This window comes from Aplidium turbinatum, chromosome 4 (assembly GCF_918807975.1).
Source record: "Aplidium turbinatum chromosome 4, kaAplTurb1.1, whole genome shotgun sequence".
In the NCBI taxonomy this organism is placed as follows: Eukaryota; Metazoa; Chordata; class Ascidiacea; order Aplousobranchia; family Polyclinidae; genus Aplidium; species Aplidium turbinatum.
Window position 1 is genome coordinate 7647938 of NC_137475.1, and position 12151 is coordinate 7660088.

Below are 12151 nucleotides of genomic sequence, written 5' to 3' on the forward strand. Positions count from 1 at the left end.
ATCTTTGGCGGCCCAATTTACTCTTTTCCCAACGGAAGCACTGGCCCTGGTCTACTGAGTTGCTCCGAGGTGTGTTTCTTTCTGGCTGACTTGATAAAATATTTCATCTGCATTGAAATGGCTGCGACGGTTATCGCAGCTTTCTGGCAAAGAGTTTGTGAAAAACAAAAACCGAGTGACTGAGATTGTCATTAGGTTTTTTCTTTATTTCTTGTCTTGAGGGTTCCATGAGCTTGTTTACTCCTTCATCTTATCTTGATAGTTTTTTTGCTTTGAAAAATTCTACTTTAGATTTTCCTAATTGAGGCAAACGAGCTCATTAGCTTTTTGAACCGAGAAAGATTTGATGCAATTTACAGAGCCGTTTAAAGAAAAGGAGGAGGCCTTCGCTCTTCACTGCCTGAAACAGGCTACCAAAGGATGAGAATAATGATAACGATGATGATGACAGATTTGTCAAATTGAATATCATTATTCGTTTACAGAACTGAGGCTGCTTGATGATTTTAAAGCAAAGTTTACTTTTTGCTACGGCCTTAAGCTATGTCCTTAGGCTTAGATCTTGCATGATCTACAAACAAAGTGCATTCATTTGTAAAAGGTATTTTATTTCACTCTGCGACGTCTTTGTTAACAAGAACAGCTTTGAAAAAGCTAGTTAGTCCAAACATAAACCTCTTAGCACCCTGTTTAAGAAATTATCACCAATGTACGAGGAATCTCTTTTTAGTGGACCTTGTTTTCAAGTAATAAATAACTGATTTTGTGAGCTGAAAATGACTGAGCTGAAGACATTTCTCTGAGTAGTGTTTTTAATAATAACAAGCACCCCCGTTGGGAATTCATGAAAATATTGTGTTTCACAATTTTAACCGGATAGTAAGCGGAAGTTTAATTGTTTGCTGGTTGAATCCAAACTTTTGACCGAGATGTATTTAAATCACAAACTTAACTGTGTTAATATGTCTAATATGCTTATGTTGTTTTAGCTGATATTTAATTGGTTTCAAAAATAGATTACAGAAGTTACAAAAACATATGCTTATTGCTTCACAACGAAAGTTGGTATTTCGGAATTATTAATCTAATTAGAACCGTTATCTTATTTTTGGTGTTGTAGTTGCCAGGAGCACGTTAACTCAATATTACTTTTAATTTCCTATTGGCAACTTTCAATTGACCACTGCATCAGTAAACAAAATGCATAATTTAGCTGCAAATTAATGTAGTTAGCTGGTAAAATACAGTACATGCAAATGCTAAGATATAGACAAATCTGCAGTTCTTTTGCTATCATTTGTATCACTCTCTTTGTAGATCTCATTTTGGAACAGATGCTATCCCAAGGGCAACTCCCTCATGATGATGACGTCATGAATAAACTTCGAGCGATCTTTTTGAGTGGCCACGAGCACCAAGGAGAGAAAAAGAAGGGGGTCACTGCCATCAAATCCGTGGCTGACTTTATGGCCCGAAAAGATTCTGAATCTCATCTTAAAACACACGGTAAGTGTTCTATTGAATGCCACGTTCATCAGCTTTTTGTTATTGTGACGTCCGTTAGACATAAAACGATGAGTTTTGATGTAAAGCAAAACGTTGCTTGATTTGTGAGAAACAAATTGCAAATTGCATTCAAGGCTTTAACCCAGCTATAAAAATCTGCCTCTTTTAACGTCTACAAATAGGAAATCAGTCTGAAAAGGCGATTTTTGCTTGCTGGGATCTCAGTAAAGCTGAAATTTGACCTGGAACTTTTGGATATGTTTACGGAGCATTTGATTTAGTTCTGGATTCGGTAGTTAGTATAACTGTTGCGTTTCTACTAAAAATCTAGATCTGTCAAAGTGTGACAATTATTCTGAACTGTATTTATGACTTGAAAAAGTCATGATTTCTGTCTACAAACCGAACAAAGTAACTGACTATATCACTGTTTTACCGTGAAAATTTCGGCCTTACAGTTTTTTAGCTTCGTCATTGTTAAACTTACCTTAGCCTGCATTTCTGACCGCAAAATCCATCATTTTTACATTATAAAAAGACTTTTACGACATAAAAAATTTACATACATAATCATAAATTACATTGTCGTTTTTACAATGTAAAAATGACGGATTTTGCTGTCAGGGTTAGACGTTACACATCGCTATGCCTGTGGAGTCTGAAGCAATGTATTTTTGCATAGGTTTAACCCATAACACCACTGCGCCTTCGTTAATGAATCGAAACAAAAGCCTCGCCAGTGGAAATAATTCGTCTTTTACTGGCCTGGCAAACGGAGAACATTCTAGTTTTACTGACAACGATAAAAAGAACAAGGTTGGATGTTTATTTCTTTAACATACTAACGTTTTTATGCGGTGTAATGAACTGAAGTTAGAGATTTATGTATTTCGAATTTCTGAAAGGACACAAGTTTGCAAATCTGTTGGAGTATAAATCATCGGTAATTTACGTGTTACTTTTACATTGTTATTAACATAAAGTTACGTAAAGTTATAAAGCCATAACCGGACGGTCCTATTTATAAGCATTGTTTTTTCATTTTTCGCTTGCCTTTGTGAAGAAACAACATCAATTCTGATGTTGTGAAGAAATGCGTTCTTCCCGGCTATCAGCACAAGGCTGATTACTCACTAGCACAGCGAGCTGCAGTGACGCTTCGCTAACCAGAACGGTGTAGCTTCCACGCCAGCCATTGAGACCTCCAATTAAACGTTTAAGTTATTTTGGCAGCCGATTGTAGCATCGAATAGACAGCGATAGACACGTGTTTCGCCCATGAGGCTGGGCTCATCAGTATCGCACCGTATTCTTGCCACTTGAGTAATCGACCGCCGCTTTACCAGTCAGTTTAACTCTTATCTTTGTGGAAAGAAAGAGCCAACAAAACCAGCAGGTGCCAGGGGTAGGTCAATGTGAAGAACTTAAACGTTTAATTGGAGGTCTCAATGGCTGGCGTGGAAGCTACACCGTTCTGGTTAGCGAAGCGTCACTGCAGCTCGCTGTGCTAGTGAGTAATCAGCCTTGTGCTGATAGCCGGGAAGAACGCCTTTCTTCACATTGACCTACCCCTGGCACCTGCTGGTTTTGTTGGCTCTTTCTTTCCACAAAGATAAGAGTTAAACTGACTGGTAAAGCGGCGGTCGATTACTCAAGTGGCAAGAATACGGTGCGATACTGATGAGCCCAGCCTCATGGGCGAAACACGTGTCTATCGCTGTCTATTCGATGCTACAATCGGCTGCCAAAATAACTTAAAAATTCTGATGTTGTTATTTAACTTTTTGTGACTGCATGTAAAAATGAAAAAAAAAGCAAAAAACAAACTAAGTGATTTTTTTGTGGACCAGCGTCATGACTAATCATTAATCAATATATTCACTTATTCAGGTCCCGTACTTCATGAAGAAAATTCCTAGCGGTGCTGAGGCATTCACAGTAATGGTGGGAGAAGTTGACTTTCTCGAACAACGCATTGTGGCTTTTGTGAGACTCCAAGACAGCACCCACTTATGTGAGCAATTTTGTGCTTGTGTGTTTACATTGTTTGGTTGCTGTTGGTGTCAGCATTTTGAGTGCTAACATCTATTTAAAGCTTTTTGTGAGTACAATAAAATTAGATGGAATTGTTTAACTTTGTCAGCGGTTCTAATATTGGTAGCACATTTTTAGTTTTAAAAGCAGAATTTTGATGTTTATTTTACGTTTCTAGATGTTTTCATTAAATAAATAAACCAATCTTAGATCAACAACAGAGCCAAATGTCTAATTGATTTCACATCTGTTAAGTAAATTGCTTTTTTACTCTTCTTGACAGGTCGCTTGGCAGAAGTGCCCATTCCATCTCGTTTTATTTTTGTGCTTCTTGGGCCAAGTGGAAACTACAAACAGTATCATGAAATCGGTCGTTCAATTTCAACACTAATGGCTGATGAGGTAACGCTTGGCAACACCGTGTTTCAGACTTATAAATGAGTCAAAATTTTCGGTTCGGGCTTGTTTGAAAAAAATTTCGAGCCAGATTTAGGCATAAATTCATACTCTCGACTTTGCTTCTGGATTTGAGTTTCTTTGCATGAATGTGCGGACGCATAGAGCGAAGAAAACCTTCTGCAGACACCAAAACTTTAATAAGCAAGCGATAAAATTTGGACTCTTAGCTTATTTTAGGTTTCAAATATATATTAATTGGGTTTAAAGTATTCGGCCCGCTTGCGACTTATTGATGCATGTAAAATCACATGTTGGGCAGAAACGAAGCCAAATGTTTTGTTATATTATTTTGTTTACATTTAAATTTTATCTTTCAACTACTTCTTCAAATACCTTTTTCCGTTTTTTTTTTTTAAATTCATGTCAGTTTCTCAAATCCGCTTCTGTTAGCACAGTCATCTACAAGCAGCAGAAATTTAAACAGCTTTTCGTTTTGATGAAATCTACCAATATACCTTATTACATAATTTCGAATGTTGTTGCATGAAAAATTGAAGGAAATTCCATGGAATATTTATCTCTTATCTTATGATCATGCAGTTGAAAAAATGAAGTCAAGTAAGCTCTAGTTGTTCAAAGAAATATGCACAAACCGTCAAGCAATGTTGCCTTTCAGCTTAGAAATTAATTTTTGCACCAGGTCTTTCATGAAGTCGCCTACAAGGCAAAGACAAGAAAAGATCTCCTCTCTGGAATAGATGAGTTCTTGGATCAGGTTACTGTCCTTCCTCCTGGCGAGTGGGATTCCAACATCCGAATCGAGCCTCCGAAAGATCTTCCTGGCAATCAGGTCAGGATGCCAGTAGTAGCGAATAAAACTATTTCTAATCAAATGAAAAATACAACCATTGTATATAGTTTCTTCATCAAATGTAGTTTGTTTTTTTGACATAGAAACAACGTCTTATGATCAATGCAAATGGAGCTGCTGGAGGTGCAGGAGAGGACAAAGATGAACCGGTGGGACATGGTGTATCACCAGAATTGCAAAGTACAGGAAGGTTCGGCAGAAATATTTTGATATCTATCACAACTTGCCGTTTTTAACGTTTTAAAACGATGTCAAATGGCAGTATTTACTAGATGGAATTTTTGCTTTGTTTGGCATCTTTAGCATCTTGTTTACGAATGAAACGAAGGGTTACACAGAAGTCATCGTTGACAGATTTGTGAACAAGCATTTTGAAACTTCTAAAAATAAACTTTATAGCCTGCATTGGAGCCAAAAATCCTCATCGTAAATTTTACAGGAATACTTTTGCTTGGCAAGTTTTTCAATTCAATTAACATCTTAAACGACATGCTACATTGACATTTGAAACAAAATCCCAAACAAAGCGATCTTTTCTTTGTGCTGTTGTGAGAGACCTTTCCTTGATGACGAATATTTGTCCAAAGTGCAAATTACTCGACAGTTTTTACTAAGCGTCACAAAGATGGAGTCTTGACAAATTTCCTTATAACAAGAAACAACTTGAAAAATAGAAAAATATATATTAACATACAAATCAACGTAGAAATGCATGTCAGTCTACCAAGAAAATGAATCTAAAATTTGCTCAAAAACACGTCAATTTAAATGCGGAATATACAAGGTACAATTTTTTTACTAGGATTTGAATTGTTAAACTGAAAGTGACGTAATTTCAAATGCCCCTGGTTTCCGGGTTTTGTGTTATAAATAAAGTTGCTAAACGGAAAGTGATGCAATTTATACATCAGTGACATTTTTATGACGTTCAATCAATCATTTTGAAATATGATTTGATTTATTGAGCAGAAATTAAATAATTTCAATTAATTATTTAATCCACATAAAAACACTCGCCTCTTTCAGAGTTGCCAAATTTCAAAAATAAAGAACCGCCTGAAATTTTTGCTTAAAAATAAAAACGTATTTGTAACTTAATTGATAAAATTCTTTGAGAAGCAAAACCAGTTATTTCAACATATGTGTTCTGTGGCCAAAGTCCCTTATATTTGATCTGAATGCCTTCCATTTATTGATAGCTGTTTGCTTTGTTTTTACAAGTCATTTAGTTTGACAACAGATTATGAGATTAAATCAACGATAACTTTAATGACAAAAGTGTAAATTTAGTCATGCAGGGGTGTGCATTTTGTCAAGGCGAATATTTGCATAAAAACAGCAGCATCTTTGAATGCTCTTTGCTTCTGACGTATTGTATCGTCATAGGCTCAATAATTGCGTGCAACTACTTTACATCACAACTTTGATGAAAATTGTTTAAATAGCATGATAAAGCATAAGATCAGAGTTAGACTGCTCCCTCACAGCGTCTCAATGTCTCTCCCATCCACAGCAAGGATGAAAAAAGGGCAGATCCTCAGCCCCAGAGGCTTAAACATATGAAAAGAAGCGCAAGCATTGGTCAATAAATTAGTCATCATTTTACATTGTTCGCCCATTGTAACAACATACAGTACACCGCTTAACGCAAATTACATCCACCGAGAAACATCTCATAACATTATTGAATTATACAGTAATTATAACTTAGCAGTATGTAACACAGCAGTGAACAGTAATGTACTAACACATGACAGAAAACAAAGTATTTGGGTCGAACTCGAATAACAATATACATGTCGACCCAATTACTTGGATGTCAATAACGCGTTTGATTAATGGAGCAGCAAAAGTACTTTATTATTTTCGAAGTTATATGATTATTAGAAATTTTAAATATATCGAATATTTGTGTTTTGAATATCCCCATCTAGAGTATGGTAGAATATGTCAGGAACAAATTATTGGTAAGAAAAAAATATTCATCTTCTGAAGAGAGTCACACCAAATAGCCATGGTTAATAAAGGCTACCCCCATCAATTCAGCAAGAACAGTTTTTTTTTCAAGGCTACTGTTTACAGGCATATGGTGTATAATTTTAGTTTACACTAAACGTGATCAAAAACAGGTTTTGTTTACTTGTCGTATGGTGCTTTTTGACAGCGCTTGATAATATTTACAGCTGTGATGTCATCGATGTTCGTCATATTTCATAAATATCTGTTACAAGTTGTTGCAAACAGTCTGTCCTACCCAAACCTGTTGATGTCAGCCTTTTTGAAGTGATGGATGACCGCACTATTGAAATTGTACTATTTTGGTTATGACGTATAGCCTATGCCTCCAAGCCGATGAACAGTTACTTGACGACTTCTGTAGGCCTACATTTGCTTCCAGTTACTCTGTTTAGTCTGGTTGTTTTAAAATTAAACAAAATCTGATTTAAGAACGTCCTAGGGCAGTTATCTGCTTTTGTGAGTTCAACAACTTAATTTTACTTTATTGAAAATGCCAAAATATCATTACTTTGTGTTGTTAGGTTGCTTAAATAGACACCAAGTTACGATAAAGTCTGGAATTTATATTATTTTAGGTTGTTCGGAGGTTTGATCAATGACATCAAAAGGAAAGCTCCTTTCTACCTGTCTGACTTCACGGACTGCTTAAGCATCCAGTGCCTTGCCTCTTTCATATTTCTTTATTTCGCCATTTTAACCCCCATTGTCACATTTGGGGGTCTTCTGGGAGACGCTACGGAAAATTACATTGTGAGTTTGTTTTTGAAATGTAGTAAGCCTGGTTACGTTTGAGATCTCGGCGTGGGACGATTTTATTTTCGTTTTCACTACTTTTTAGGCAACAGTCAGTCCAAAAAATTTCTTTTAAGTGAGCGTGGGCTATTACTATTGTGAAGAAATTATTCTAAAAATTTATGTTGCAACTAAAATGTTTTCGTTTAATTAGATTTGTGTAACGTAAATGACAGAGCAAATACGATTTATGTACGGACAGTCTAGATTCATGCTTAGCCTACAGTAAACGTAAGCACACGCTAAATCCGTAGCATGTTTCAGAATAAAAAAAATTGTGTGATTACATATTGAGCCCCACTTCAGCACGTAGGGTATTTACTTGTGCATTGTGTGCTACTTACGAAGCATAGATTTTGAACATGCTCATTTGAAGATGTGAGAAACAACAGTGCAGAATTACATGCTTAGACAATTTTTTCTCCATGCGAATGTATATTGATAACATAGCCTACATTTAAAAATTGTGATTTTTCAGGGTACAATGGAGTCAATATTTGGTGGCGCTATCTCAGGAATAGCGTTTCACCTTTTCGCCGGTCAACCTTTGACCATTATAGGAAGCACAGGACCCATTCTTGTGTTTGAGAAAATCATGTTTGAAATTTGTGGGTAAGTGGGTTATTTATGTGGAATTTAATCACTATATGCATTTTGACATTAAAATACTTTATAATACATTGTGGATGGAATTTTTCATGCTTACTAGCCAGATATGTTTTAAGTTTCGTAATGACAAACTCACTGCCTTGTAATTACCTACCCTGAAACAGCAAGAATCGGATACAGTAAAAGGCTACTACAAACTAGCTTTCACAGTCTTTCACAGTAGCTTTCACTAGGTCGTAGCAGAATGATAATGTCATATGTGTTCATAGCGACATCTAGTGATGCACAATATTTGTATATGGTGGAACAAAATCTGTCAGTAATAAGCCGAAGCCTTTGCATTGACTCAATAATTACTTATCTCTTCGCTCGTTTCAGTTGTCTTTTATGTTGCATAATATGAGTAGCCGCCTTTTATGTTGTCACAATGTGCATTAAATGAAACATAATGTTTATTATTATATATAACACTGTAGTGTAATCAAAAAATAAAGAGCCCAAAATGTAGATACCAAACTCATGTTCAGCAAACAAACGTTTCGAAAACTATACTGTCTTCATCTTCAGTGTTATAAATGTAAGCCAATTTAAAAACACTGTAGTATTTTAAATACACTGTAATTTAAAAACACTGTTAGTATTTAAATACACTGTAGTGTATATCATACATTACCTCTTTTTGGTTAGAGCCGTTTGCATTACAAAATGTTTCGTCTTTTACAGACTCGTTGGCTTGGAGTATATTTCGTTTCGTTTGTGGGTGGGAGTTTGGACCGGGATTTTATGTATTCTTTTAGGTAAGTCAACTGCCTTGTCTCAGGCATTTTCTCCGTTATTTAGTATCGTGTTTACAAATTTATCTTTAAAACGTCAAATAACGTTTGCACTGAGTGACAGAACAAGCTTTTTCTAATCCTCCGCTTCTTAAGATTAGCATAATATTTTATATGCACAGATTAGAAAGAAAATGGTAACAAAAGATTTTATTTGTAGTGGCATCTGACGCTAGCAGTCTCATCTCTTACGTCACACGCTACACAGAGGAATCTTTCTCCGCGCTTATTTCCTTAATTTTCGTTTACGAAGCGTTTAAGGTAAGTTTGGGATATCATAAAACTGTGATGTCATCATGTAGGCTACACAACGGCATCTGAAAATAATGCCAAAGGTTAATTCGCTATTAGAAAGCAAAATTAGAAAGGATTTATGGTTCACTGTAGTTTTTAGTAGATTATTAAAGGCTAATCGTATTAGGCTACATCGACCATAATTATCAGCTTGTATTTGGACTAATTGATTGAAACGAATTAAGTATTTGTACGGTAAGACATCTTTGAGCAAACCAACAACCTTGAAACAAGGATTTGCTATTTGTAGCTCACCTTGTAAAACAAAATCCTTTTGGCTTAGTCCCACTTCAAATTCTTGACCGTGTCTTGTTTGTTTATAGAAACTGGTTCACGAAGGAGATAAACTACAGATCTGGTATGGTTGGGATCCGGAGCAGATCATCAACTATGGGTGAGTCTTCTTCATCTGATGATGATGAAGTTTCTGAATATAGTTAACGAATCTGAATCACGCTTAATGTCTAATTGGTTCAATAATTTATATTCTGCCAGCTGAAACAAGTCCATTTCATTTCAGCTGCGAGTGTGATCCGCCAAACATCACCTCCTTGAATGTAACCTATAGCAACAACTTCACAGATATGATAAGGCAATCCAATGATAAACTAGCCGCTTCTCACAAACGATACCAGCCAGGTAAGGTTTACCGTTACGTCTCATTTCTTTCGGGGACGTAGCTTTTGGGGGGCTTGGGGGCAATCGCCCTCCTAAAATATTCTTTCTAGCCACGTCACTGACTGCTTTTTTCGTGACAATTTTCTTCCTTCGAGGCAACATTGGTGATTGTACACAGTATGTGTTGCTCCAATGGAGCAAAGCCTAAATTATGATTGCATTTCGACGCAGCCAGCTTTCTACTAATTTGAGCTTCATTTTTGTCTACAAATGTGATTTGCAGCAAAACAATGGATGAACAAGAAGCCACAGAAAGTCAATTGGTAGAAAGTTAATAGTTTTTGACTAATTTGGCTGATTCTTTTTTGGCTAATTTGGCAAAATTCTCTGCCCTGAGTTTAATAAATTTTCCCAGCCCCCTTATAAAAATTTTTGAAGCACAAATTTTTTTCAGGTCTACTTTTTACTACTGATAATACTTCCTCCTATTTTTGTGTTTACCACGACAATATAACGGACGTCTCTGACATCAGTTCTATCTCCTGGGACAATGCAACGAGAACGGTGGGTTTTTTCCTAATATGAAAATAATAATAAAAGTCGGAAAAGAATTAGTCCTGTCATTAGTGAATATGTAATCTATCATATGGATTTCTTATCTAACCGTTACTTTAAATAATCTGTGTCATACGCGGGCACACCTCTGAAGTTCACAGTTTGCGCAAATAGCTCATACGGTTAAGCGACAAGTTATATTGTGAACAAAGAAATGGCAAGATTACAGTGACTTCATTTGTCCATCTCGGTGGCCGGGCCTGCGTTAGTTGTCAGAGCCTCTGCAAGTACGAGAAACTGCTTTAATTAAGCTTGAAAGAAGCTTTGCCAGTCTGAGGATACAAATTTCTACAAAGTAGAATGTGTAAAGAACGTACATAGGGTACCGAAAAGATTAGCAGTAGCGGTCAGATTCTTTTTAAGTGCGCCATTACGGCTGGCAAACAGTCTCATTATGCCATGGAATCCGATTCACTCAATGCTGAGTGTTACAACAGGAACGTGATTCAGTGTCATTTTTTAAAGTTTTTTATATGACTTAATGGGGCATCAAACTCCAATCTACCAATTTATAGGCGAGCACTGAAACCATGCACCCCTGAGCTGGTGTTGGTATTCAGGGTTTTATGAATAAAGTTTGAAGACGGTTGTGCAGCAAGATTGCTTGAGAAGACTTCCTACAATGAATACTAAGATAGGAATTGGGGAGCAAGACTTATGAGCGGTGATAAGCAATTTGTAACACGATATCATTTTCAATATTTTCAGCAATGCCTTAGCTATAGTTGCGGCTCTTTGGTTGGAGAATCCTGTCCTTACACTCCGGATGCTATCTTCATGTCCATCATCCTTTTCTTCGGGACCTTCACCATCTCAATGTTTCTCAAAGGCATTAAAACAACAAGATACTTTCCAACCAAGGTACATGGCATACAGTAGTTCTCCACCTCTCTTAGAAAAAACTTCTTTTTTTTTTCTTTTGCACCAGAGCACACACTTTTGATCAACGCACACACCGATTCGTGTGGAAGCTTCTTCTTTTAATTCACAGTGTAGATTCAAACGATCTGTTATAGCCTGATGCTGCAGGTTCTTTTTGGCAATATCAAATTACACTAGCTTTCGGAACACAGTTCCCTAGTCATGTAATGTTATGGTTTTATTTATTGTCGCTCTACAACAGCTAAGGTCTTTTAGCGACAGGGCTCATTTTTTAATTTGTATCAGGTTTACGATGTTATCACATTATTACCCGACTCATTCTCACTGCGCTATGCAGGATAGAACACAATCGGTACCGTTTTTAAAGTCTTTGGTTTGACCCGACCTGGAATCGATCTCAGGTCTACCAGCACCAGAGGCGAAGGCGAAACCACTCGGCCACTGAGCTGGTTCCTAGTCATGTGCTATGACGAATGGTGTTGAAGTCAGTGAGTGGTTTTTTTTAAAATGGCTCTTTGTTTTAGCTTGAGGCTGCCGGCTGTTGAGTTTCTGTGCTGTTAGGCGTTATTGCTGTGAGGTTTTGTTGGATCAGTTGATTAGTAGATTAGGTGACGTAGTTCTTCCCTTTCGGCGCGGTTGTTGATTTTAGGATTTTGTTTGCTAATGAATATGGTCTCTT

At 36.6% G+C, this 12151-nt stretch overlaps 1 protein-coding gene across 1 annotated transcript in view; it reads left to right on the forward strand.

Annotated features, from left to right (window-relative positions):
- The window catches only part of LOC145768491 (electroneutral sodium bicarbonate exchanger 1-like), a 33678-nt gene that overhangs the window by 14038 nt on the left and 7489 nt on the right, over positions 1-12151 (forward strand). The window contains exons 6-19 of the mRNA XM_082579996.1: positions 1318-1506; positions 2189-2322; positions 3397-3520; positions 3824-3942; positions 4640-4789; positions 4894-5000; positions 7405-7579; positions 8100-8233; positions 8954-9027; positions 9224-9324; positions 9681-9751; positions 9878-9996; positions 10430-10539; positions 11299-11451. Of these exons, the coding sequence (XP_082436122.1) occupies positions 1318-1506; positions 2189-2322; positions 3397-3520; positions 3824-3942; positions 4640-4789; positions 4894-5000; positions 7405-7579; positions 8100-8233; positions 8954-9027; positions 9224-9324; positions 9681-9751; positions 9878-9996; positions 10430-10539; positions 11299-11451 (1760 nt within the window). The remainder of the gene's footprint in view (positions 1-1317; positions 1507-2188; positions 2323-3396; positions 3521-3823; positions 3943-4639; positions 4790-4893; positions 5001-7404; positions 7580-8099; positions 8234-8953; positions 9028-9223; positions 9325-9680; positions 9752-9877; positions 9997-10429; positions 10540-11298; positions 11452-12151) is intronic.